The 27,330-nt window shown below is 39.0% G+C and overlaps 2 protein-coding genes across 3 annotated transcripts in view; both read left to right on the forward strand.

The window, feature by feature from the left end:
* The first annotated feature begins 329 nt into the window (after nt 1-329).
* Nucleotides 330-9,658, forward strand: klhl30 (kelch-like family member 30). 2 transcript variants are annotated; one of them, XM_041262658.1, is made up of 8 exons: nt 330-491; nt 2,641-3,475; nt 4,374-4,560; nt 5,600-5,686; nt 6,983-7,138; nt 7,397-7,585; nt 8,274-8,419; nt 8,979-9,658. In XM_041262658.1, the coding sequence occupies exons 2-8, from the start codon at nt 2,702-2,704 to the stop codon at nt 9,225-9,227; spliced, it is 1,788 nt and encodes a 595-aa protein (XP_041118592.1). In that variant the 5' UTR covers nt 330-491; nt 2,641-2,701; the 3' UTR covers nt 9,228-9,658. The 2 variants fall into 2 exon arrangements, with proteins under 2 accessions (XP_041118592.1, XP_041118591.1); XM_041262657.1 differs by having other exon boundaries at nt 332-495.
* A 5,798-nt stretch (nt 9,659-15,456) lies between these two features.
* Nucleotides 15,457-27,330, forward strand: part of crocc2 (ciliary rootlet coiled-coil, rootletin family member 2) — a 64,458-nt gene continuing 52,584 nt past the window's right edge. The window contains exons 1-3 of the mRNA XM_041264751.1: nt 15,457-15,808; nt 19,351-19,501; nt 21,426-21,571. Of these exons, the coding sequence (XP_041120685.1) occupies nt 15,746-15,808; nt 19,351-19,501; nt 21,426-21,571 (360 nt within the window). The 5' untranslated portion in view covers nt 15,457-15,745. The remainder of the gene's footprint in view (nt 15,809-19,350; nt 19,502-21,425; nt 21,572-27,330) is intronic.

The following is a 27,330-nucleotide window of genomic DNA, read 5'->3' on the forward strand; positions in this document are numbered from 1 at the left end:
AAGCAGAAAAAAAATAAATAAAAACTCTGTAAAATGTAAACAGTGTTGTAAAAATGTAATGGTTTACTTTTAAAAATGAACTTCCCCAGCACTGTTGGGGGTACGCCATAAAAGGCTTTATAGATCTTAGTATTTATTTTAAAAAAACCAGAACATTAAAAATAATATTTGGGATAGTCTTCAAAGCCATGTTATGGACAACTAGAAGACTTACTGTTCTTCAGCCAGCACTGGCATGCAGAAAGCAGCTCTACAGCTTTAAGAGCAGGTGTTGAGTCAAGCTCCAAGTGTCCCCAGAAAGGCTAAAAATAGCCCAAGAGAAGGACAGGCAGACAGCGACTAAATGACTCGGCATAAGCCACAGACTCATAAGTACGAACAGTCCATGTGCACTCCGGAACGGTCAACAACAAACTTCGAGTTCCTAACTCTCTCTTGGCCTCTGGATTTCAACGTACCCCGTGATGTGAAGCTGAAACATTCCTTACTCTGTAGGTAAGCTCAGAATTATATTTCCTACTTGTGTGATGGTGTGTTAGCATTTAAAAAAAAAAAAGTTATAAATCTTCAACAAGCACTGGGCCTCTTCTCCAACTAGGAAACCTTAACCAAACTTCACAATCTCTGCAGTCAGTCAGTTCAGCTCATAGAGTGGGTTTACAGCAGGCAATTATTGCTGGTTAGGCAAATTGCTACTGAATTGCCCATTGTAATATAGTGAGCAAGACTGTTTGCAATCGTAAGAGAGGCTCTGACTCGGGAGCAATAAGGACGGCAATTTTTCAGCCTGTGATGTCATTTTTACTCATCATTCCTAAATGGCAGTGCCCAAGGATACGTGGAGCTTGGAAGAAGACACGTCTCTGATTGTTTTTTTCATTTATTTATTTTTTAAGTTATGTTACTGATGGTCTTGGGGCTGCAAAGTATTTAAAAAAAAAAAACAAGAAGGATACTCTATATTCTCAATGTAGGCATAAGCAATGTATTTATTGTCGATATGTTTTTATTATACAGTAGATAATCATTGACCTTTGAATTAGCTAGTTAAACAATATTTATTTATATTCTTTATTATTTATTTTTTACTATTTCTGTTTGATAATGATATTGTAATGTCACTGCAAATGTTACATGGAGAGTAACTATAGCAATATACCAAACTGTACTTTACTATACTCTAAATACCTTAGTTGATAAATTATTCTGCTAACAGCACATTTCAGTGTTGAGGTAATGTATACCCTGATTAAAGCAGATAAAAACTAAACAAAACAAAAAGAGAAACGCTTCAGTATTTAAGTACATTAGCAGTACTACTGCTTATTTTAATATTCCTTTATATGGTCATTTTAAACGGATCAGAGGTTATGTTTAGTGCAAATATTGTACTGAATTATAGCCTACTGCACACTGTACTGTAAAGCAGCTTTACACTAAACAAATACACATTTCATTTGAAATTGGGAAGCTACAAAGGATTTGATATTTTCCCTGTGTTATCCATTTGAAATGCAACTTCACTAGCTGTAACATGAACCTACATATTTAGTTAATTACCTAAATATATTATATGTGTACAGTGTTTCTTTAGTTAAACATTGGTTATTTGTTGTGCACATACTGTAGCCATTATTTTAAATCCTCACATCGCACTGCAATAGCCTGGTGTAAAAGCAGAGCAAAATGTTCTTAAACAAGGTAGAACACAGATTAGTGAAAACTAAAAGGCTGTACACACAGTAAACACCAAACATAAGCATGACAAGGCACGAGAGACTCAACTTTACAATTTTATTGATCATTTTCCCTCACTTCGTCCCCTCACAGGCTAGTCCTGGAGCCACCTAAATATCTAGATATCCTTGAGTAGATAATTGCCTCCTCTTTAAAAAGTGTGCAAAAGGTTTCAATGAGCAAGCCTAGTGGTAACTGGAAATGTTTTTTTTTTTTTCTAGGAAAGCAGTACAACTGGGGATGGGGAGTTTGTTGCCTGATAACCTCACTTAGGCTAGATGCTCACTAAATATTTTATATCCATGAATAGATAAACATTTCCTCTATAAATATGTGTGAACGATTTTAATGAGCATTCTGTCCCAAAAGTGCAGTGGTACCCTAGAAATGATCCATTTACTACCAATCTAGGTAAAGGATTTCTGAAGCGCTCAGTGTTACAGATTTCTTTGACACCTGAGCTAGATGTTCCGCCCTACAGACAGTGGTAATTTTTAGCAAGCCCTGCAATTAAAGATGCAGTTTGAAATTTCTGAGACTCAGCAGCGGCACACACTGTAATCAGTCCATCTGAAACATAATATTCTCTTGGGCAGATTTATTTAGACCTTATAATACAATTTAATATTAAGTAATCGTCACTTGATGATCAATGGTCTTATACATTCGATTAATCTTCATGGATAAATTACTGCAAGGCTGTGGTAGTACAGTATAAGAATTTTCTAGTTGGAATTATTTGCACAATAATAGACAATAAATCCTATGATGCTGAGCATTATGAAAGATGATACACTTAATCTTCCAAAGACAGATATACTGTATAGTAGCAACACCACAGACTGAATGTGTTCATATAAAAAAAATCAAATATATTTCCGATCTCACTCTATATGATTCTAGGTTCTGAATATTGAAGAGTTTTTAAAAGTAAATAGAGCACCCCCCTCATTCGAAGAGAACCATGGTGCGCAACGTCGATGATCTGGACTTCTGCCTGCAGTCTCACCCACAGAGCATCCTGGAGGGGCTGAATTCCTTGCGCTCGCAGCCCAAGCTCTCCGACGTGACGCTGACTGTAGCGAGCCGTGAGTTCCACTGCCACCGCAGCGTGCTGGCGCTCTGCAGCCTCTACTTCCATTCTATGTTCTCAGGGAACTTCGTGGAGAGCATTGCAGCCCGTGTGGAGCTGCATGATGTTGACCCTGATGTGCTGGATAGAATCCTTGACTTCGCCTACACCGGCAAGCTAACCATCAACCAGGACAACGTGGAGGGCCTTATCTGCACCTCCAGCCAGCTGCAGTTTGTGACGGTCCGAAAAGCTTGCAGCCGCTACTTGCAGCATCAGATTAATGCCACCAACTGCCTGGGAATCCTGAAATTCGGGGAGGTGCACGGCTGTCCAGAGGTGGTAGCCAAGGCCCATGGCTTCCTTCTGGAGAACTTTGAGGCTGTGTCTCAAGGCGAGGAGTTCCTGCTGCTGGAGAAAGAGAGGCTGGCAGCCTACCTCAAGGAGGAGAGGCTCCAGATGAGGGAGGAGAGGACCCGGGTAGAGGCAACCCTCCGCTGGGTGAGGCATAGCGAGGATACCAGGGCCACACATCTGCCCAAGCTGCTGGGGCTGGTGCGTCTCTCCCTCCTCTCGCAGGAGTACATCACAGAGACCCTACTAAAGGACAGGCTGATCCTGGAGACACCCGCCTGCAGAGAGGCTGTGGAGAGGAACCGCAGAGGGGTGAGTTAATCTAAGCAGGCTGTAAATAAGTTGTGCTTCACAAAGTAGTTTCACTGGCACATTTATTTATGCAGACTTTCCTACAGTCTCCAAAAGAAACAAAAACAGTGTCAAAAGAATGGAGTTGCAATGTACCACGTGGATGTTGTTGCCTTTGGTGCTAACCTTGTGAAACATCAAAACATGACATCACTGCAACAATTCTGACCCTAAACAGTATTGATGATACTTACACTTTGTGTCAAGGCTTCTGTTTCCCTGTCCTTTCCGAGAACAATTACCCCACTTATGTCACTAAACAATCTGTTAAATACATTTTGAACTGCTTAGGTTATTGAAAGTTGTTGTTGGTTTTTGTGGTGAACTTATATTTCAAGTGTGAGTAATTTGCTACCCGCAGCCAGTATGGTTCACTTCCAACAATCTGAAAAATCTGCATTATTGGCCTGGCAAGAAAAAAATTAGTCTGTACATATATCTTCCAATAGCCTTATTATGAGTGCGAGTTTACTGTTTAGTGGGTTATCTTGTACTGTATGTGCATATGTATTTATGCATGTATGTTTGCTTTTAACTTGTAGAAAATGTGTATATGTAATTATATAACATAGTTTTCACTACACCTAGATCTCATTTGTTATTGCACAAGATAGGCAAACACCCATCTAGTTAATTATCCTTTCACAGGGGCTACTTGTCTTGCTTTGCTGGTAATGCTTACATTACATAAGCATAATTCGCTACTTATATAAACCTTCTGTAATGTTGAATCCTATTGTTTCTGCAAATCCCAGAAGTTTTAAAGCATGCAATGTGAACATGTGTATGCTACTTTCTGTAATGACAGCTCGATAACGTGCTGGAAACAGTGAGAAATTGTTTTTCCTGGTCCTTTCAGACAGAGGTGGAGCCAGGAGCCCTTTCACAGGGAGGTGCCTGCTGTCCTCAACCCAGCCTGCAGGAGGTGCTGTTTGTGATTGGTGGGCGCTCTGCAGATGACTCGGATGATGATGAGGAGGGGGAGGAGGAGGAGGGGCAGCCCAGGTCAGGCCACAGGAACGCTGCCTTCTACAACACCAAGACAAGTAAGTTGTGCAGAGTTTAGCTCATGTTGAGATTAGTATGTTGTATATAGTCTATAAAGTATACTAGCTAATTGAATTTGACAGTACCGTTAGTCTTCATAACTTGTAAACTCAAGAACACAATGCACAAAGATGGCAACGGCAGCCATGGAATTCACCCTGAGATCGATTTCACCAGCTTCAAAAAATATTTTAAAAACACAAGCGTTGGAAAGTAATTGTTGTTAAATATTTATTGTATTGATGCCAGCAGCCTATGGGAAGGACATTTTTCCCCTGTCTATCAATTTGTTTATTCAACTTAACACCCATTTTTCTTTTAATTCTTTTAACTCAAATGTCCCCTCACCACTGCACACCACTTCCAGGTTAAGAGGACAGTTACCACTGTCAAGCCAGTCATCTATTTCCGTCATGGGAATGGATGCTAATAAGCTCCTGAACAATGGAGTCTCAGCCCCAGCCTGGGAAGTCTCTGCCTGCACACATGGGGCACATGACCAATAGGGGTCTTTGAAGTGTAATGAGATGAACAATGACGAGATGATTCTCATCTCCAGCACACAGGGTGCAACGACAAATGTAGAGCTCCCTGTGGGTCAATATTGGCAAATAGGCACAACCTGCAAACTCCTGGTGTAAGACTCACCCTGCATTCAACATAGCAGTGCCTTTATTAGATGGGAGACTGAGCATTATTGTCACCTGACACGCCAGCGTCCTGGATTTAATACGTTAGTATGTCCACAGAGTCCCGCCTATTTCACAAGCGCTAAATTCACACACACTCAAATCTAAGGAGAACAGAAACAAGACAAAGGACAATCGCAATCATTTTTGCACTTGAGGTGGCAGAGTCAATTCCTTGATCCCCTACCTGCTGGTTAGCGGTACCATGATGTTGTTCTAGAAATCTGTAACCCTTGTCATGCTCTTTAATAGTGATGACTCTTGTATTGGTGATTTCTGAGATGATATCAATTAGACTAAAACCTCTGTGTAGTGTTAATGCTGATTTGTTTTTTTCATTTTCTTCTAGGGGAGTGGAAAAAGATCCCAGATTTTCCAGACTACAATAAGTGGGGATTCTCTGTGGTGTCTTTAAACAACAACGTGTATGTGACAGGTATGTGAGAGACAGGGTGTGTGTGTGCAGGTATTACTATCAATGTGGGGACAAAATTTGAGAAAATGTCCCCACAAACAGTAAACACACTTGGTATACCGTACTTACATTTAATACAGGAGCATCATTTTAAAAGAAGTAGTTGTTTTTTCAATGTTGTTTGTTTTTACGATTCCCCACCTCCAGCTGTAAATCACTCTCAATTTTGCGTGCAGCTTCTTAGGCAATCTGAAAATGCATGCTACAACAGATTTTAAGACGCCAAACCTTTTTGCTACCCATACTTGTTTAGCATCGGGTTCACATAGTGTCTCCAAAATCTGAACTTTATCGGCTATTGAAAGGTCTACACGTTTTGAAGCCATGATGACAGACAACAATCAGACTCAATAAATGTACAGATGTGTTATGAAAATTGATACATAAATAGATGCTGCGATGCGTGGGTGCCGTAGCCATAGAAACTGTAAAAAAAAGTTGTCTAAGCGGCAGACAGTTGTTAATATCTGAAATCTATTAACATTAAAGTCAATGGGACAGGACTGGTTCCTGTGAAAATGTTGTTAATAACCGAAAGTTGTCTTTATCAGGGTTGCTAATAACCTGCATCTACTGTAATGAAGTAGTACAGGGTCTGGAGGTTTAATTGGTTCTATTAAATAATTTAGAACAGAGTTGGAAGGAAGACTGGAAGGGTCAACTTTGGCTACCCCTGCCATAGGACAATTCTTCCCAGTGTTCCATGAATGTTCTCCTTGACTGGTTTGGGCTTTAATTTATCGGAATTTATATATATATATATATATATATATATATATATATATATATATATATATATATATCGATAATAGAAGAATATATACAGTCAAATTTAAACATTCAATTTTATCTCTTTGTTAATATCTTTAAGCATTCTGTATAATACAATATGTTGACTCCATGTGTACATTTTGTATATACATGGAAGTTTCAGGTTTGTTTGTCACATGACATAAAGCACTGACATTATTTACTCTGCACATGATCCAGCTTATAATTGATAACTTTGTGAAACATCCAGTTAATAGCTTTTTTGGAAACTGAAATAGACATAAAGCTATACAGTGACACAAGTTTCTCATCTGCTAGCAGCAACATCAGCCATCAGTGGTTGGGGGTTTTCTTGAAGCAGCTCCAGAACACCTCTCCCTGAAGATGTCATTATCTTCCAGTGGGCTTGTAGACTTCTTGGCAGAGAAGTGAAAAAAACAGGAAGTGAATACAATGGAACTGTTACTGAACTTCTAATTCCAACAGGGGGCTCCAGAGGCTCTAGAACCAACACCTGGTCAACCACACAGACCTGGAAGTACGACTCGCAGCAGGGGAAGTGGATGACGGTCGCCCCCATGTTGAGGCCCCGGACCAACCACGCCTCTGCCGTGCTGAATGGAGAAATCTACGCCATTGGGGGTACTGATGGTGTAGAGAATGGGAGCTGTGGTGTGTGAGACAGAGTGTGTGTGTGTGTGTGTGCGAAGGAGAATGGAGATCTTTTAATTTTGAGAGGCTCTGAAACTGTGCATACATGGGGTGTTTTGGGCTTGAATGTGTGGGAAATTGAAACACCTCAACTCCGGGACCCTGTTCATTGAGATACAGTAGGAAATGTCTCGTCCAGGATCCTCAGGATTGAGAACAGATTGTAAACCTTGTAATTGTTGTTTTCAGGTACAACGTTTGATTTTGTGGAGGTGGAACACTACGACCCATACAATGACAGCTGGTCTCTTACTAGTCCCACTTTGAAGTATGTCAGTAATTTCACTGCCACAGGCTGCATGGGGAAGCTCTATGTCATTGGCTCCTGTGCGGTCAAATACAATGTTCTTGCTATGCAGTGCTACAACCCAGTTATAGGTAAGGGACTCAATATATTTTAGTGTATATTGCATGCAGACTCAAACCCATTTGGGTGTGACCCATTACTATTCTGTGCAGAACACTTGAACCATTCTAGAAGGGGTGTTCAGACCTGTTTAGAATTCACATTCTGTTCAGGGGGATTTAAAAAGAAAAAAGATAATTTCTGTTTAGTTATAAAAAAAGTCATGCAATTATCACATGCGCTTTTTAGTATTTTAGTAAATAATGCTGTAAATCTCCTCCCCAATAAATGCTCCTGAGCATGCCTGTGGGAGATGATTGTTGCAGTTCTCCAGTTTATTTGCTGGTAGCGCATTGGTAATAACTCCCCTGAGTTGCTTCATAATGCCCTTTACTCTTGTTTGGTACATAATACCCAAATATTACAATAAAGAAAGCTTTACCTCTTATTTACTGTGTAACCATACAGTACCAAGCTACTGTAATCTAGAAATCTAAAAAGCAAATGGCTGGAGATAAGAAAAGCATGTCTAAACATAAAAAATAAGTGGGGAATTACAAAAACATTGGTGTTCATGTATTCGTATTGCTTTGTTCAAGAGTGCTGCCTCTTGTACGTTCAACGCTGAGCTGAGTAAACGTCCAATTTGCAGCATTTTGACAAATCTTTTTTTGTCTATAAGCATCCCACTCAATTATATGGTTGTCTCCTGCTGTGCAGATGCATGGAGCCTCATTGCCTCCCCCTTCATCCCTAAGTACCTCTCTGGCCCGTGCTCGGTTTCGCTGGATGGGGTCATCTACCTGATCGGAGATAACACCAAGAAGGTCTACATGTACGACCCAGATGCCAACATGTGGCAGAAGGTGAGTGTCATTGTACAGTAATCCATTATTGAGGCGGAACACAGAAGCAAGCATGATGCAAACACCATAAAAAGTGAAAGTGGCAAACATGTCAATTACAATGAAGCTACAGTGGCTGCTCTTTAAGGAACCCATGCTGTCCTATTTCTCTCTTTACCTACATTTGAACTGGCGGCACTAAACAGTCTTCTTCTCCCCATTCAAATCTTTTTTTTTGGTTATTGTTTTTCGGTTCAAACACATTATATACAATGCTAACATTGGCTTGGCAAAATAAAAGATTTAACAAAACAAAACACTGAACAAAACAAAAGCTACAATGGCCAAACAAAACAAACAAAACAAGCACAGACCTGCAACAAGCACAAGTAGCAATTGTTTTCTTTTATAATTCTCAGTTCTGTTTCTCTCCCATTCTTTCTCCCTGTTTAGCCAAAGCTTTTAGCTGGATGTGGCATTTTAACCCCATCAAGGCTGTCAAACTATAACAACAGTAAAACAGTGTGCTTTTTAAATGAACACATTATTCTTTGACTCTTCGTGCCACTACGTGTTTCAGGTGCAGCTGCTCCACATGCTCCATGAGAACGGAGGGATGGTTGTCCTGGCCGGCAAGTTGTTTGTGACTGGCGGGCATTGGAAAGGCTTGGAGGGGGAGTACCGCGTCGAGATGGAGGTGTACGACCGCGGCCGCAATGCCTGGCACATGGAGAGCTCACTGCCGCGGCTCTGGCTCTACAGCGGCTCCTGCTCCATCTTCCTGGATGCTTCGCAGTGGGTGGAGCCGTTCCCTGTTGATCAGACCTAGCGGGCCGTGACCGCACAGGAGCTCCACTTGCCAGACTGCTTCAACAACACCAACAGGGCTTCTTTTAAAGCTACTGTATTTGTTTTTCTGAAAGGCATCAATCTCCTGGTGCATTTTCAAAACTAGAAACATTTTAAATGAGGGCTTTTAATTAATAACCACAGCCTGCCTTTTTTTTAGGGAGTACTAGCACTCAAGGACAAACAGAACTGCTATGTAAAGTACAATTAGCAGCCATTTACATTAGGGATCATAGGGTGTAATTAGCTCAAATTAATGGCATGCATATAATAGGGTGTAACATAGTGTTCTGTAGTTTTCATGCAAATTATCTGTGTGCAAGTACAATTAATGTGTCCTTTTTTGTAGACCTTACTAGAGACATGAACTGTATTAATAACCTCCATATAAACATATTTGAAGATCTTGAAGCATCCTCTTTCCAGAATGTCCTGCTCCCAATTAGGTGATACAGTTTTGTTTCCTTGTTAATAAATTTTGCCAAGTCAGTGTGCTTTACCAGTATAGGGACATGTGTAGGGTAAAGTCATCACAGACCCTTGCTTAAACATTCTATCAGGCAGTCAATAATGGAACTAACACCTGAATTCTAAACTGCTGTAGTTGGATTGTTAACTGAACCCAAAGAGTGAAGATAGAAATGAGATTAGCAGTCCCTAAAACCAATGTAATGTAGGGTTTTTTATATTAGTATGTTTACAAATTCTATCACATTTTTTCTTGTTACATTTTTTGGTCTCTAAAGGTCTTTTCACACTGAGCGCGTCGCCTCAAAGCATCGGCATCCAGCGTATTTTGACGACGTCAAGTTGCTTTCACACCAAAGGCGTTCAAATAATTAGAACGCAAGAAACTGCAAACGTGATGCACAAGAAGTTGAGATGTATTATTATTATTATTATTATTATTATTATTATTATTATTATTATTATTATTAAATAATATACTTCTTAATTACTACTTGTTAATGTGTATGATGGCAGTGCGCCCCGCTGCAGGACCTTTTTGTGGGCCCTCCTCCCCAAACCTTAATTTAACCCTTATTTGTAAACATCAAACACACCAAATCAAGTGTTCAATATTGAACTCTATTTAACTGTCAGAATGTTAGCATGTATGAAACAGTAAGTGATAAGAACGTGTTCTACTCGCCTACTTTATTTTATTCTGCGTACAGCTTTACATCCAACACTACACTATTTTTAATAATAAACAAACAGGTTTAATCACTACCTCTACCAGGATTCCCCAATTCTGCGATCACAGAAATTATTACAGAATGCACAATTCTGCACAGACATTTTCAGAAATGGTCTTGCATAGGAAACCATTATTATTATTATTATTATTATTATTATTATTATTATTATTATTATTTATTTGCTGTAGTTTATTTTGGTGCCCGCAGCAACACCCAACAGCTTCCGTCTAAGCTACAGGATGAATTGTGCACACAGAATATAACTGCAAATGTCTGTGCTGAATAGAACCCTAAAACCTTCCATGCAGAAGCGCCTCGTACCAGCCTCCGGGGAAACAGTTAGGATAATTAAGACATGAAATGAGGGCAGATACAATCTGAATCCCTGGCATGGCACACCGGCAGCTTCAGTAATACAAATGTGTAGCATCTGCAAATATATATGCGAAGGATATTATCATTGTTCAATAAATAAATAAATAAAAACTTTCCAACCCCTCTGAATGCATGGGCCCGAGCAATAGCTGCACCAGCTATTGCTCCACCACTGTGTGATGAAGCACTGCCCCTTAAAATAAAAACCTAAACAGCCATAGTTAAAACAAATAAATAAAACAGCACAGCGCAAAGAAAAAAATATTGTATAATTATTATTATTATTATTATTATTATTATTATATTAATAATAATAATAATAATAATAATAATAATAATAATAATAATAATAATACCCTACTGCTGACTGTTTACGTTTCTCTACCTTTTCATTTCCAAATGCTGCTCCAGAAACTACATTTGCAGCCTGGATTTCCATGGGTTTATATTTCTTACTGCCGGCCCACTCTTCGTTTTCTGATCCTCTTTTTTGAGAACACTGGTCCTGCAAGCGCTTCCATAGGTTTGTAACTGCATCTGAGTCACAAGACGTGCAAAATAAGTAAAACAAGTAACAGTACAGTACTTTACTTGTGGTTCGCTAAAGCACTTCAATCAAAACAGAACCATGGATGTGTTGCATATCTTTAATATGTAGGCTGCGGTTGAAGTTCTTAATCTTACAAAACTTTGTACAACTATTCAGTTTACTGTATTTATTTGTGGAGAATGAGAGCCCAGTGTTTGCTCCCATTCTCCACAAATAAGTACAGTAGTAAGCATTTTGATGGAAGGACATTTAAGTATTTACTGTCTGTCCTAAAATTAAATAATGTAAAATATACATAAACATGAAGATTATAAACATTATATTTATACATGTATTCATTTAATTCAGATGAAGGTATTTTAACACGCTGGATCTCATTTTGTGTTGCTGTTAACAGTCCTTGAAAGAGTTTTCTTGTTTTCTTTACTGATGCTCGATTTGTTTCCATTATCTTTAAGGGAACTTTTCATTTCAATAATATCGACTGTTTTAAATCACTCATTTTCGTTAGGCCAATCTCTGCTTGTGTTAATGAAATACAGTAGGGGCTACCTGTTGATGTTTGTTGTCATGCCGACGAGGGGGTGAGAGCTGGAGTGTGATTGGTTAGAGACAAATTTACGCCCGACGCACACAGAAAAATAAGACAAGGTCAATTTTTGATGATGTCGGTTTTACGCGATGCGTCCAGTGTGAATTCCTCCATAGGATGTATTGTATTCTAAAAATAACCAAAAAATTTCGCTGGACTTTGACCCCTTGACGCGACACGCTTAGTGTGAAAGGACCTTAATGCTTTTGATAGAATCTTAAAAACAGCCTACCCCTATGAACTATAGTTAAGAGCACTTGCAAACACGATTGCTGCCGCTGCCTTCATGTGTTATTGTTTTAGGTTTTCCTTTTCTATATCTTGCTTTGGAAAATGGTTGACTATTTAGCAAACACCATCCTTCCTAGTGCATAATATCTGTGAGTGTTATCGTCAATGACACTGAATGTGTCCTCTAGTTATAGCTTATATATGATTTGTGCTTTGGTCTTTCTTTGTTTTAAAAACAGTTCATTGTGGCTTCTATTCCAATTCTGACATCAGCTGAATCAGTCTGCTGATCCTATGTTGTCCCCTCTGTACTTCATTGTACTTTGTGCTTTATCATGCTTGGCTCTGCTTTTAACTAAGCTTTAAAAGGTTTTCATACTTTTACTGTGGCATTCAATACATGTGAAAACTTAGAATCCACGCTAGCATTACACAGTTGAATGAGGAATGTATATTAATGAAATACTGTGTAATCTTGATGTAGTCATTTTCTTTTATGATGTGTTGTCTTTTAGTTTTTTTTTTTTTTTTTTTGCAAATGGACAGATTGTACACTCAACGTGTTTAAAGATAAAGTTAGGCTTTCAGTTTTAAAATAGGGACTTTCTTGAGATGTTTAACTTCCCTCACTCTTTGATCATGCTGATCAGGCCTCTCCCTTTATAAGGCAGCCGTGGAACCAATTATAAATCTTCAGGGTTGTGCAGCCCCTCTGCCCTGTAATTCCATTCCACTAGCTTTCAAACTGCTAATAAGGCGGAACACTAGCCCACTAACATTGTCACAGACACTAAATTGCCATAGTTTTTTGTAAAACTTGAAAATACTCAAATAAAAAGTAAGTGAATGGTGACTTCTAAGTAATATATGGTGAGACTGCACTTCAGCGTGCTGTGCCCAGTTCTGGTAACCAGAACACATAAAGGGGCATTGTGACCTGGGAGAGAGTCCAACAAAGAGCACCCAGTCTAATCACAAGACCTAAAAGAATGAGATATGAAAGTGGGCTGAAAGAACTGAATCTATGTATCCTGACAAAGTTAATCCTAACCAATACTTAATTACAGAATCACTGGGATCCTTTAAGACCCAACTTGGCAACGTTTTGAGATCAATCAGCTACTAGGAGCCACAGTAGCATTGATGGGCTGCCTCTTGTTCATAAATGTGCCTATAGTATTCTTAGTTGAGTACATTCTTAGTTGCTGTCCTTTTATTCTTTAACCATTAAACAGTGTAATTCACACACACACACACACACACACACACACACACACACACACACACACACACACACACACACACACACACACACACACACACACACACACACACACACACACACACACACACACACACACACACACACACACACACACACACAGACAAGGTTAAGCCATGTAAAATAATTGGGCTTGGTCATGCTAATTGGTATTAAGAAATGAGGGACACACGTCAAACCCCCCCCCCCCCCCCCCAAAAAAAAAAAAAAACAGTATTATTCTGAGGTTCTAATCCAAAGCAGAAAAATAGTTGTGACTGTTTAACAAAAATTTCCTTCTGTTTATGAGACTAATTGTTAAGAAGATAACACAGGTGTCACTGAAGACAAAACACACTATAATGTAAATGTTGAGTTTTGTATGTATAATATAACTAATGCATAAGCTGTGTGTGCAAAATATAAATATAAAGAGCTCTATAGCCAAGAGAATCGGGATCTTATCTTTATACATCTACTCCCTTCTTACCATCAATCTTAATCTTGCAGTAAAGGCTGAAGGCTTAACTCTGTAACAGAGGCAAGTCAAGTCATGTCATGCCATGGCGATAATGCAGAAAACAAAACCGGATTAAAAATTAACTCTCTGTAAGACTTAAAGGGATCTCATGCATTCTGCCATTCATTGTAATCTCTTTACTTGTAATGAACTACCTCTGTCTAAACTTGGAGTGTAACTGTGAGAAGTGTTGCTCATTGGCTTCCTGTAGTGAGTGACTCAGAAGGTAAGAGCAGACTCGATCACCTGTCGTCCTGTTTTTTACACAGCACCTGTGTGGGGTCTGTGTAATGCTTCTATATTTAGGAGTGGGGTATAGGGATCTGCCAGACAGGCATTGTTGTAGTGCTGAAGAGTATCATTAAATAGAATTAAAATCCTGATTTTGGAATCAAGGTGTAATTTTCCATGTGAAGACCACTATGTTACCATGATTAATTAGGTTGGTGTAAAATTCAACAGACACATCTTGCAATTGTAATAGTGAAATGTATTATTTCATTTGGAAAAACACTTTGGAGCATGATAGTCTGCACCTATGAGGGTCTTCCTTATTTTTTATGAAAAACAGTGCGGCAGGTTTAGCAAACTCCCTTAAGGGACATTCTGTCCAGCACAGAAAGCAGTTGTGTAATACCTGCAGACCACCATGTAACTGTCTATTTCAAGTCCCAACTACTGTTTCTTTCCTCTGTTAAAACTTGAATAAAATATACATACATACATACATACATACATACATACATACATAAATCATTCTACCAGTTTTCTGTGCAATACCAAGTGGTAAAATCATAGCAAAGAGTTTTTAAGATTAGTATAACCATGCAAGATTTTTTTTTTTTTTTTTGGTAAAGCATAGTAAATACACAATGAAAAGTGTACAGTATTCATAGTTACTGTGCAAACCGCGGCCATTTTTTTATCATTCATTTATTAGAGCTCGCTTTTATTTCTAACTGAAAAGTGTTAACTCAATTTCATTCCCTTTTAATTACCAAGACAACTGTTTAGTGTCATGTGACTTGCTTTCAGTAATCAAGACGCAGGCATCTCACCTGGAGAGAGAATTTTGCTTAACTGCTGCCAGATCATAAGCAGTTAAACATGCTCACCATACAGCACCATTTGTTTGCAATCTAATTTTTATTTTAAAGGACTGTCATGCAGACTTGCTCTGTATAATGGATACAGGTGCGTACCTTTCCCGCTGCAATCACAAACTTTCCCGCCCGCATCGCAGCAACACGAATTACATTGAGATAGATTGCAACACACTCCAGTGCACAAAGCGTCCCTTTCCCAGTTTCCTAGTCAACGAGTGATCCTTCTGCGTCCCTTCAATTGTGGCAACTGCCAGGAACGGCTTTCTATTTCCATGACAACGGGTAAGGGAGCGTCATGTTCCCTCAGCAACCAGCGCTGGGGGCCCGCCTCACGCGCCGCTTAGTTTGAAACTTAAGTCAGAGAGGTAAAAGCCCAAGAAGCAATCTGTAAAACCTAAATAAATAAAATACAAAAAGTACCTTATTTTGCAAAGTTGCAATTGACCCATGCAGTCTCAGTTGTGCCAGTTCAGGAAATGCCTGGGCAACACAATATTTGTTTAAAAGCAATAGCTTTATAAAATGCAAAACTTTTTTTAAGTGCAGAAGGATTTGCGTCTGGATTTTGTAGACACTGTAGGCTTTGGTCGTTTTGGAGAGCCTTTCATCAACAAACCAAGCGCCTTAAAGAAAAACAAAATACTACCGTTTATTTTCCGGAATGAGTTCGGAGGGTGACAGAAGCGAACAGGCGCCGGGGCTGCGACTGGAGGCGGTCATTCAGGTGGGATTCAAAATTTCTTTCTTGTCTTGTGAGGATCATCGTACTTGTCTTGTAAAGCTTCAAAACAGCAGTTCTAGGATGGCACAGAGGGTATCAAATTTGCTCTAACTTTTCTCATAGCGGTAGGAATTAGGAACACGTTTTGTAACAGTTTTATTACAAACTTCAAATTAAAGTTAAACGTTCTGCAAATCTCAGTACCTTCATAACATTTTAAGTTTGCAGTCTGCAATTTAAAGATTAGCTTGTAATTACTCCTATCTGTTTATCACGTGTGTTAATTTCTAGGTAGGGACTTTCTATCCACACTTACTGCTAATATGAAGTTATTAATTGGAAATCCACTAATTCCTACTAACTTTCTGACTGGGTGATCCTTTAATTCCCCGATTCTAGAGTACAGGGTAAATCTGCAAACTTTTAGTTCGTGAATTGTTTCTCTACTTTTACCACAACATTTCAAAAGAGTAAATATTTTTTTGATACGAGTAAAATTGATAGTTTTGTACATCAAACAAAAATACTGTCCACCTCTCCTATCGAGCTTCCTGTTTTGTTTTTTTTTGCCAGCCAATGTTAGTCGCAGGAATCGATAAATAATCTAGAATGGTGATCACTTTTGGCTGCAGTCCAGCCCTTGAAATTACACCAACTTTTGGCGCATCCGTTCAAAAAAATTACTGCAGTGAGAACTGCAAAGTGTAGTAGTAAAGCAAAGAAAAAAAAACACTGGCAAGAAAGAAACACAGCAGATCTACAACTGTGGGGCGAACTTGTTAAAACAATTTACTGCAAACCTTCATACTCCAGTATGATAAAGATATCAAGCTGTAACTGTCATAATTGATATAATTATACTGCATGCGGTAGTTTCAATGTTAGTGGTTATTTTTCTTGTTCGGGGCTCTGTACAGCACCATAACAGAGCTAGAGGAATGGGTTTCAATTTTGAAGTGAAATTGCTAAAGTAGTTTGGTGGTTTGATAGCTCTTAGTGGACAGTAGTTTACATCACAGAAAACATACTATTTGTAATAGTTTTGGACAATTAGCCTTAGAAGGCAAGAGTGGTTGTCAGCTTGATTTACTGTGGAGCATTGGGGGTCTTTTTGAGAAGCCCACATGATGCCCATTGCAAAGCATGCATGGCTGTTGTCAGTCATTGGGGCTCTATTCAGGTAATCGAAGCAGATCAGACTAACGTCTTTTTTTTTTTTTTTATTATTATTATTATTTTTTTTTTTACTATTTTACAGACACACTGATCAGTGATGTAACAAATGTAAAGCTCAAGATTTTTTATGATGATGGATCTGCCAGAGTCTTGAGCCTGAAATGAGTGTGCTATGACTGACTAGTCCAATGCAATAGCATTTTCGCGGAATAGCCCTAGCACCGAAATGTAAAAACAGAAAAGAAAGAAAATACAGTAGCGTGTGTCTAATATATAGCTATGCATAAACAGTTTCTTCCAGTTCACTGTTAGTTCACACTGTTAGGAGTGAATGGTGTAAAACAAGCAGTGCTGTCTGTGTTCTCAGGGTGTGAACAAAGTGCTGATGTAAAGGCAAATAGCATCATTTTTACAATATGAAACTAGGAGGAAACTAATCAAAGATACCATTTTAATTACAGCACTGCTATTGTTCCTTTTAAATAGTACCAAATACATCTTAACTATAACACCTGTGAGATTATTTATTGATAACACTGCATACAATAGTAAAAAACATACTTTTTAATGTCTGTTTAAAAAGCCACTGTAAGGAAGAGGCAACATAATTAAAAAATAATTCACCCGTATCTTCAAAACACTATAAGGGTTGATCTGATCAGCCTATTCCCATGGGTTCATTTGTGCCGGATCATAGCGGATCCCAGATCCGGCACCTTTGTGTCTAACACATGAGGATTAAACAGTTTGCAAATGATGACCCAGATAAATTATATATCTATATATATATATATTATTATATATATATATATATATATATATATATATATATATATATATATATATATATATATATATATATATATGAATTAAATGACAAAGGTGTGCTGTAACACCATATTTTATACAATAAGAACATTACTAGTTTTTACCCCAAATGGCAAAAAAAAAAAAAAACAAACTAGCACTTAACAAAAAACAGTGTTGTCGCTCCTGTTCATCAGATTAGTCGGCCAGCCGCTAACATTGTTCAAACCTGAAGATTATGTTAGAAATCATCTAGGCAAAGGTGGGCATGCAGCTACTGACACCAACAACAAGGCAGAAATGGGAGGAACTGTAAATTAAAGTCATTACATTAGGTCTAGAAACAAAAATGATATCCCTCTTCCCTAATGAGAAGATCCAGTACCTGGTTGCTTACAAATTGACCCCTGCCTATACCCACCCGGGTCGCACACTGATGTTTTAGCAGCACTGGGCATCACACATGATTGCATCAAACACCTGTCTATGGTTATCACCTGGGACTGACTACCCAGCCGTTTAAATAGCAATGCTACTAACCACTTTTATTTGACAAAAATGAAAGGAAAACAAAGGATTTTAAACAATAATATACAGTCACACACGCTGATGCTTTTGGCAGCAAGCCACTGGTGCTGTTTCTTAAGCCCCGTAAAACTGAACAAAGTGGCTAGTTGCAGTGTTTTAGACATGCCTGCCTCATTTAAACTAAATTGAATAATTCATTAATTGGACCACCGATCATGGCTCACAGATTTTGCCATTCTATCCACACTCTCACAGGAAATGGACATTTCAATCAAAGGCTCTAACTTAACCATTTCCTGGGTTGCTTATCACACATTTAACAAAAACACTGAAAAATGTATGCCAAAAATCAACAAATATGAAAATAAAGATAATACTGTTATTGGTGTGGTTGGTGGAATAATTATTGCACATTTATACTGTAGAATATGGAAGTGAAACCAACACAAACACAAAGTAAAGCACAAAAAATAAATTCACAGGTGTATACCTTGTCACAGTTACACCATACAAGAGTGGAACATGTTGCATATTTTTAGATTCATGTCTGCAGGACAGATCGCTATCACCTGAAGATTGTAAGATTTTAGACTGCTTTTTCACCCAGTTCTGTTGCATGTGGTTTAAGAAATGGATAAACAGCCTAGGCACTCTTCATAGCCCTCACCAGGGATGAAGGGGTAGATATAGAGGAGGCCGTTGTACACACATCACACTTCACACATTTTTACATATATCTGCTTTCCAGTTGTCATGAAAATAGGAAACAGGAGGAGGCTGTATGCCTGTTCGTCCGTCCGTCATTGTTAATGAAATTGTGATTAAAGATCTCATTGCTAATTCGTATTATACTGTATACTATTCTGTAATATTGTTAATATAGTGTTTTTCATAATACCAAGGGCTCTAATTTTGGATGTCCAGCCGTGGCAGGAGGTGTATGTTATGTTGTTTGAATCTCAGGAGGGTTATTGCCCATGCTGGTACTGAGGACTGCACTTCCTGTTAACCCTGCCCCTCTTGTGTTTGAGTAGAAGCTGGAGGACACGCTGCTGAACCCAGACTCCAGTGGGGAGGAGAAGACTCTGACAGTTCAAGGAGAGGGGCAGGGCGGTGCAGCCACCCCCATCCCAGCACGCATCCGCGAGATTGTCACCCGCAACCTGAAAGAGGAAAAACACGAAGGTACGGACCTCCCCTGTCACACGTGTTTATCTATAGAGCACTTTAAATAATTTCAGCTAACAAAATTATTCTTACAAGTTGGATTTTAAAACTTGTACTATTACTATAGGTCAAGGGAAGTTTTCATGCTTTCTTTCTTTTTTAACTGGAAGGATGTTATACTTGCACTTCCCGGGTCATTTCCTCCATGTCAAACTGGATAGCAAAGGTGCTTGATATAAACATGCTTACATGCTATTCAGTTTTGGGAGTATAGGGTCCTATGATAAAGCTGGAGTGCAAATGATATCCTTCTGTATTATTCAGAGCGCAGACAGCATGGTGCCTTGCCAACTGAGGTTTGTCAGATAAAGAGCTGCCCCTGGGAATGAGTGGGGCTTTGTTATATTTCCTATTAAAAAATGAATTAGCCTGCTTCCTGTGGCACTGGCAGTGTATTGAACTGCACATATATCCATGAGACAGAGCCACAGAGACACAGCCCACCTCTCCAGCCTCCAGCAGAGGGTGTGAGAGCATCACAACTCAAAGACCAAGCCAAACCTTCATATGCCTGTTGTAAGTTTGCTTACAATTTTTCTAATTGAAATAAACACGTGCTACAATGGTTTAGAACTAAATATGAGTTCAGAATGTTAATGCCAGGGCTCCTACACACACCTGCACTGTTATTTTCTAATTCTGAAACATTCTGAAAGCAGCTTTTTACTTTGAAGTAAAAGCTTGGTGAATCTGTCCCTGTATGTAGGGTAACCAGATGTCCCAGTTTTCCATTAAAGGTCCCGCTGTCCAAACATTTTGCTCAAAAACTTTAAAAAGTCCCGGTTTTCAGCCACTTCCTGTAGCATGACACACTCTAAATACCTTTTGTCAAAATATCATAAACACCCGCTTTATGTTATGCTTTATGTTATGAGATGGTGCCGTGAAAACAAAACATAATAAAAAACAAGGTACTAGGGTAATCAAGAACATTATTTTATAAAGTGATTAACACGCACATACCTGCTTATTCCTTAGTGCACCATGCATTTTCATTTAGTTTATATTCAATATGGATCTACAGTTATGTGTAATGTGGTAATTTTGTAGCTGTTCAGTTCCAGCGGGATTTAGCCCAGACAAAGCAGCATGAGGTTGCAATTATCCGAGTCCACCAGGTAACATCACCATTGTCAATAACTAGAGCCTCACACAGTGAATAAAAAAAGAAAGAAAGAAATGCCAAAATGTAAATGTATGTTTAATGATTTATTATTATTATTATTATTATTATTATTATTATTATTATTATTATTATTATTATTGAACTTCATATAAAAGTATGCAATACTAATAACACAATATGACTACTTAAATTAATTGACCACAAATTATACACTGGGAGTGCACTGAAATTAGCTGGCTGCTTAAAAAAAAAAAAAAAAAAAAAAAGATAATACTAAGAGTGAGAGGATGGCTGTTTAAATACCCATTAACATAACCTATATTTAAATGGTTTAATTATTCTTATCAATTATTTAACAATGTGTCCCGCTTTTGAGCTTTGAAAATTTGGTCGCCCTACCTATATCTTCATGTTAATAACACAACATACACTGCTTTTTCAAATCAAAATACACATTTGACAAGGCATTGGGCCTTAGTCACAAAGCTTTAACAAATTAATTATAGTTGTTTGAAAACTGTTGTAAAAAAGGGCATCAGAAATATAGAACTGTGGAATGAATATTAAACTTTATTTTATGAAACATTCTTTAAATAACTCCTGGGTTAAAGCTTTGTGAACTGGGCCTACTGTTTCTGTTGTTCATGGAAACGTAGGACCGCATTTTGAAATGGTTTCACTGGGAATACATTTTCTTTAGGAACATGCACTGTAAAGGTGCTGTTTGACCTCTGAACCTTAAAACTCTCATTGCAGCCCCCCAGGAAATGCCTCCCCTCGGCTCACTGCAAGAGGAGAACCGGCTGTTGCAGCAGGAGCTGTGGCGCGTCGAGGACCTTCTCTCTCAAACCCGTGCCGAGCGAGATGAGCTGCTCATCAAGAACCGAGCCGTCAGTGACCGGGTATGTACTGTACACTGCCAATTACATCAGTCCACGTGCTGGATTGGACTCCCTGTAAATCCTGTAGCCATAAATGCCTTACATAAACCACTCATGGGGCACAATTTATTAAGATGATTCTACACATTTTGGAGTTGTTAATGAATTGAGATTGAAATAAAGTTGAAAGTAATTGTAGCAAGCAAAATAATTCCATAAATCTGCCATGCTCATCCATTCATTATATACAGCCTAACCCGATTTAATTGTTTCTGGGGGTCCATCGGATATGTCAAGAGCTGGGTTTACTGCTTACAATATTTACACTATAATGTGCATTGACCAGTGTCCTTCTGCACCGTTCAGCTGGTAGCAGCATGTGTAAGTGACACATTCCCGAGCTCCGTCAGTTAATACAGGGTATCTTACATATAATAGGTTCTGCTGTGGGTCTCAAATTTGCAGGTTTGACGGAAACACATGTTTCAGCAAACGTGCATTTTCAATTTAAAATACCTTGTACTACTTCAGGCTAAACAAAGCTCTCAGTGTCTATGCCTTAGTTTATCTGCACTTGCATGTCCTGGGTCATTTCACTTCTGGGTCAAAGCATGTTACTGAATGAAATCATGCCAGTCAATATGGAAAGCAGCTGGTTGGTTAAATGACAGAAAAGAAGCCACTGACATGGTGGAGACAATTTCACCCTCATGGTGAAATGACCAAGCAAATGCAATGCTAACTGAACGCGAGACTTGCAAACAGAGATTTCTTTAATCAAGTGTAGTACCAGATATCATGTTTTAAGCATGTGTTTCTTTCCAAACTGGACATTAGAGACCTGCATAACAAATGGAAGTGCACAACCCGTGAGAGTCGTGGAATACAATTTATGGCATCTGCCAATCAACTGTGGCTAAGTGCAAGAGGCCCACTGTTTTCAGTCCCAGTCATGTAACACAATGTGACAGTTTTTCTTCTATGTTTCCAAAGATGTAGATGAAAAGAGAGTCAAATGGGAAAAACCTGCCTGCATTTTAAATTGTATTTTGCTTGCTTGCCTTGAAAACACTCAGCACAATTGTGAGCCAGGATGTAAATTGCTGGAAAGTCGGTCAGGCACTTCTCAGCATTCCCTCTTGTGTGTAGAGAGGAAACAAATGGGGTTGTGTTCCAAAAAATATGGCACCGTGTTTCCCAAATCACTCCCCTCTCTCCAGTCCCTTTATGGGGTCCCTCCCCCACCAGAGTGGCTCCTGTTGGAAGGGGTGGGGAGTTAGTAGGAAAGCTTGCTAGTCTCAGGGGATCCAGAAAAAAAGGCCCATTTTTCACCCCATACAAAGTTGGCATCTGTGATAACCCAGACGCCTGTGAGTTCATGAATGACTCTGTTTGGTTTGTCCATGTAAGTTATTTCAAATCAGGGCTATAAATAAATTGCAATCACACAGGCATATTTAGTTCTGATGTATTTATTTTGTAAATACCACCCCCTCCCTTTAGGAGACACCTTTACCAACCTGAACAACTTAAATTAAATCGTTCCAGTATATATACAGCTCTGGGAGCCCTTGCCAAGGTTTTCCATTTCCCTAACTCTCATTACCATTATAAGAACAGTTCTATACCTACGCTTCAGCCATTTCCATAACTGGAATTTGTTCAATTTCTCTAAGTGAAGCAGTGACAAAGGTACCAAAGCTAAATGAAAACTGAACTTTTAAACAAAATGCATCCTGCCATTCAGGAAAAAAAAGACCAACTTGTAGGGGTGTCTCGGTGCCTAGGGAGAACATTCCAGTGACTGTTCATACATTTGAATTAAGTGTGGCTGTAAAAAAAAAAAAAACATTTTTAAAAAGGGTGCAGAGCAATTACTTTTCATTCTAAGAATGCTGTCTCAAGCATTCATTGGGTTTAAGATGACTGCACTAATAAAAAGCTGTTCTACTCAATCTGAGAGGCACAATTCAAATATATCCTCGCCAATGTGACCCACTTACTGATCTGGAGAAGTGAATATCAATGGGCAATGTCTGCTGTCATTTAATGCCACTTTCACTTGCCAAACATAGGTAATGGATGTTCTCATGTTGCTGAGCATGCGAAGTGTCTGCTTGGACTCTGAGTACTCTTGACACTAGATGGTGTGAACTAAACCCAGCTGATTTTCCTCCCTTACCACAGGGGAGAGCAAAGTCCAAAGCCCTCCCTTCAAGAACCAAGATTGACAGCTCAGCAATACTAGGATTCGATCCAGATATCTCCTGATCACTTGACTAACCCTGCACTCCACCATGGAGCACCCTTCAGGATATTATAGGCTGCTGCAACAGGTTTTGAAAGAAACATTTTTAAAAACTCTTTGAAACCAGAAGAATTTTAAAAGCAAACTGCTTAAGAGCTACAGGTTGGCTTTTAATTACATTTATTAGAGATAGCTGTTTGTGACTGAAGTCGCTAGGCTACAAGTATTGGGAGAATTATTAACTCAAAGTATGTTTTCCTTTGGGGTTTAAGTTAGTTACCAGTTAGGAATTGTAAACAGGCATTTTCGACTTTTTTCATGGAAGGACACTGTTTCTCCTGCCCATAGTGAATCAAACGCATGACATATAATTTCAATAATGAAGATATCTTGAATATAGACATAGTCCATGCCAAGGACTGTTACACAGGTTTCCCAAATACATCATGCTGGCTGATAGAAGTAAATGAAGATTTGTTCATTCTCTGTAGTCTGATTAAAGGCTGCTATAAAAAACCTCTTATTAGGTTGTTTCTTGCCTGGTGAATATTTCTGTTTTGCATTCTGGACTTGATTATGCTAATACATCAACTACAACATGTTGACAAAGCTGTACACTTCAGTTTCTGAGCAGCTACAGGATATCTTTAGCAAAATCTGCCATAGCTACAGTAAAATACACACATGTCAGCCAAGCACAACCTATAATAACACAGGAGTAGTGTTATGTGTTCATTGAAAAAAAAGATATAATGTTCTGATATTAAGTCTATTAATCGTATCAGGACAGGGTATCCTACTCCAGGTAATTATAATTAACGGTGAAATCAGCATGTGTTGCGTCTGGTAAAGCTACTGTAGATACACATCGACCCAGAAAAACTGACAGCTAGTCTGATGGGAGCCGCACCCCGGTTTTAAATTAATTTGCTCCAACTATCGGAGTGAACACAAGTCTCTGTGATCTCTGCTGACCCATGGAAATTCGACATGAACCTGGGCAGCCTTTGACCCATTTTGTGAAGCTGAATTGTCCCTGGAGATTACAGAATAAGTCTGATGGAACTTTGACCTTTCTGTTGACTTTGGAACACTGCCAGTTAGCAATTTCCACAGGCAATGTGTGTATATGTGCTGTATTGCACACAGCGACATTCTCCACGAAGTGCATTGAACCTTGAGATCAATCTAGGGACTCTGTCGTTGATGGTAATGTAATAAAACTAGGAAGAAACTTAAGACTTCTACAACTTTCTGCTTTATAATAGCACCCATTATTAGTAAAATGTTGTCTTTAGTTTAATTTATCAGCCCAGTACTGAGGTAGGTAATTCAATCCATTATGGTCAGATTTATGCAAGAGCACTTTAGTTTTTTTACATTTTTATTTCTAATTGTAATTATACTGATAAGATAGTAGATTTTGCATTGGAAGAAAACGTTAGCAAACCTAGTCATATGCGGCATGTCATTTACAATAACAAGCCCAACTCTAATCTAACAAGTCCAGTGCACGATCTGCAATAGTCTCCAAATCTTTCACTTGGATCTCTATGTGACAGTGTGACGTGTTATGGGTGTGGGGTGGAACAGGCGTCACAAACACAGTACTTTTGATGGTATGCAGGGTGTATTTTATTAGAACAAGGCCTCATTCCAAACAAACAAAAACGAAATTCAAAATATTCCCAACTGGTGAGTCCCTCTCTTGTCTTTAAAAAGACAGTGAAGTGGAGTGTGTCTGGTGCTCCATGCAGAGTGCTTGTGACCCCAAGTGGTGATGCTGACTGTAGTGTGGCAGCTCCTTGGCTTACTCCACAGTCTCCGTTGCTGGTAACACAAATAGACTACACGTAACAAACAAAAACAACACGGACAGCACAGCAACTTGTTGGATACCTTCAGGGCCCCCTTCACACATAATGATAGCCATTATACAGTGCCCATGGAAAGTCTACACCCCCTTTCAAAATGTTCACCTTTTGTTGCCATATAGCCTGGAATTAAAATGCAATAGAATAGTTTTTTTTTTTTTCATTTATCTACACATCCTACCCCACAACTTACAAGTGAAAAAAAAATTGTAGAAATTTGTAGAAAATTAATTAAAAATAAAAACTGAAATAGCCGGGTTGGATAACTGTCCACCCCCCTTGTAATAGCAATCCTAAATTAGCTCAGGTGTAACCAATCGCCTTCAAAATCACACACCAAGTTAAGTGGCCTCCACCTGTGTTAAATCGTGTGATTTACTTGATTTCAGGATAAATTCAGCAGTTCCTGCAGGTTCCCTCTGCTGGGTAGTGCATTTCAAAGCAAAAGATTAACCATGAGCACCAAGGCGCATTCAAAAGAACTCCGGGACAAAGTTGTTGAAAGGCACAGATCAGGGGATGGGTATAAAAAATATCAAAGGCCTTGGGGGATGGGTATAAAAAATATCAAAGGCCTTGAATATCCCTTGGAACATGGTCAAGACGATTATTAATAAGTGGAAGGTGTATGGCACCACCAAGACCCTGTCTAGATCAGGCCGTCCCACCAAACTCGATGACCAAGCAAGAAGGAGACTGATCAGAAAGGCTACCAAGAGGCCAATGGCAACTTTGCAAGAGCTACAATCTTTTATGGCCAAGACTGGTCAAAGTGTGCATGTGACAACAATATCCCAAACACTCCACAAATCTGACCTGTATGTTAGGGTGGCAAGAAGGAAGCCATTACTCAAGAAAGCCCACCTTGAATCCCATTTGAAGTATGCAAAATTCTGTCGCCATGTGGCAAAAAATGTTGTGGTCTGACGAAACTAAAATGGAACATTTTGGCCTAAATGCGAAGCGTTATGTTTGGTGCAAACCCAACGCAACGCATCACCCAAAGAACACCATCCGTAGTGTGAAGCTTGATGGTGGCAGCATCATGTTATGGGGATGTTTCTCATCAGCAGGGACTGGGGCACTTGTCAGGATAGAAGGGAAAATGAATGAAGCCAAGTACAGAGAAATCCTTGAGGAAAACCTGCTGTCCTCTGCAAGAAAGCTGAAACTTGGACGGAAGTTCACCTTTCAGCATGACAACGACCCAAAGCACACAGCCAAAGCTACACTGGAGTGGCTAAGGAACAAAAAAGTAAATGTCCTTGGGTGGCCCAGTCAGAGCCCTGACCTAAATCCAATCAAAAATTCGTGGCATGTCTTGAAGATTGCTGTCCATCAACGTTCCCCGAGGAACTTGACAGAGCTTGAACAGTTTTGTAAAGAAGAATAGTCAAATATTGCCAAATCGAGGTGTGCAAAGTTGGTAGAGACCTATCCCAACAGACTCACAGCTGTAATTGCTGCCAAAGGTGCTACCACCAAGTATTAACTGAGGGGGGTGGAGACTTATCCAATTATGATCTTTCAGTTTTGTATTTTCAACATATAATTTTTTTCTCAATAAAACCTTTTTTCCCCTTAACAGTGTGGAGTATAGTGTGTAGATAAGTGAAAAGAAAATCCTAATTTAAATGCATGAAACTCTGAGACACTGA

Source organism: Polyodon spathula, chromosome 11 (genome assembly GCF_017654505.1).
Source record: "Polyodon spathula isolate WHYD16114869_AA chromosome 11, ASM1765450v1, whole genome shotgun sequence".
Lineage (NCBI taxonomy): Eukaryota > Metazoa > Chordata > Actinopteri > Acipenseriformes > Polyodontidae > Polyodon > Polyodon spathula.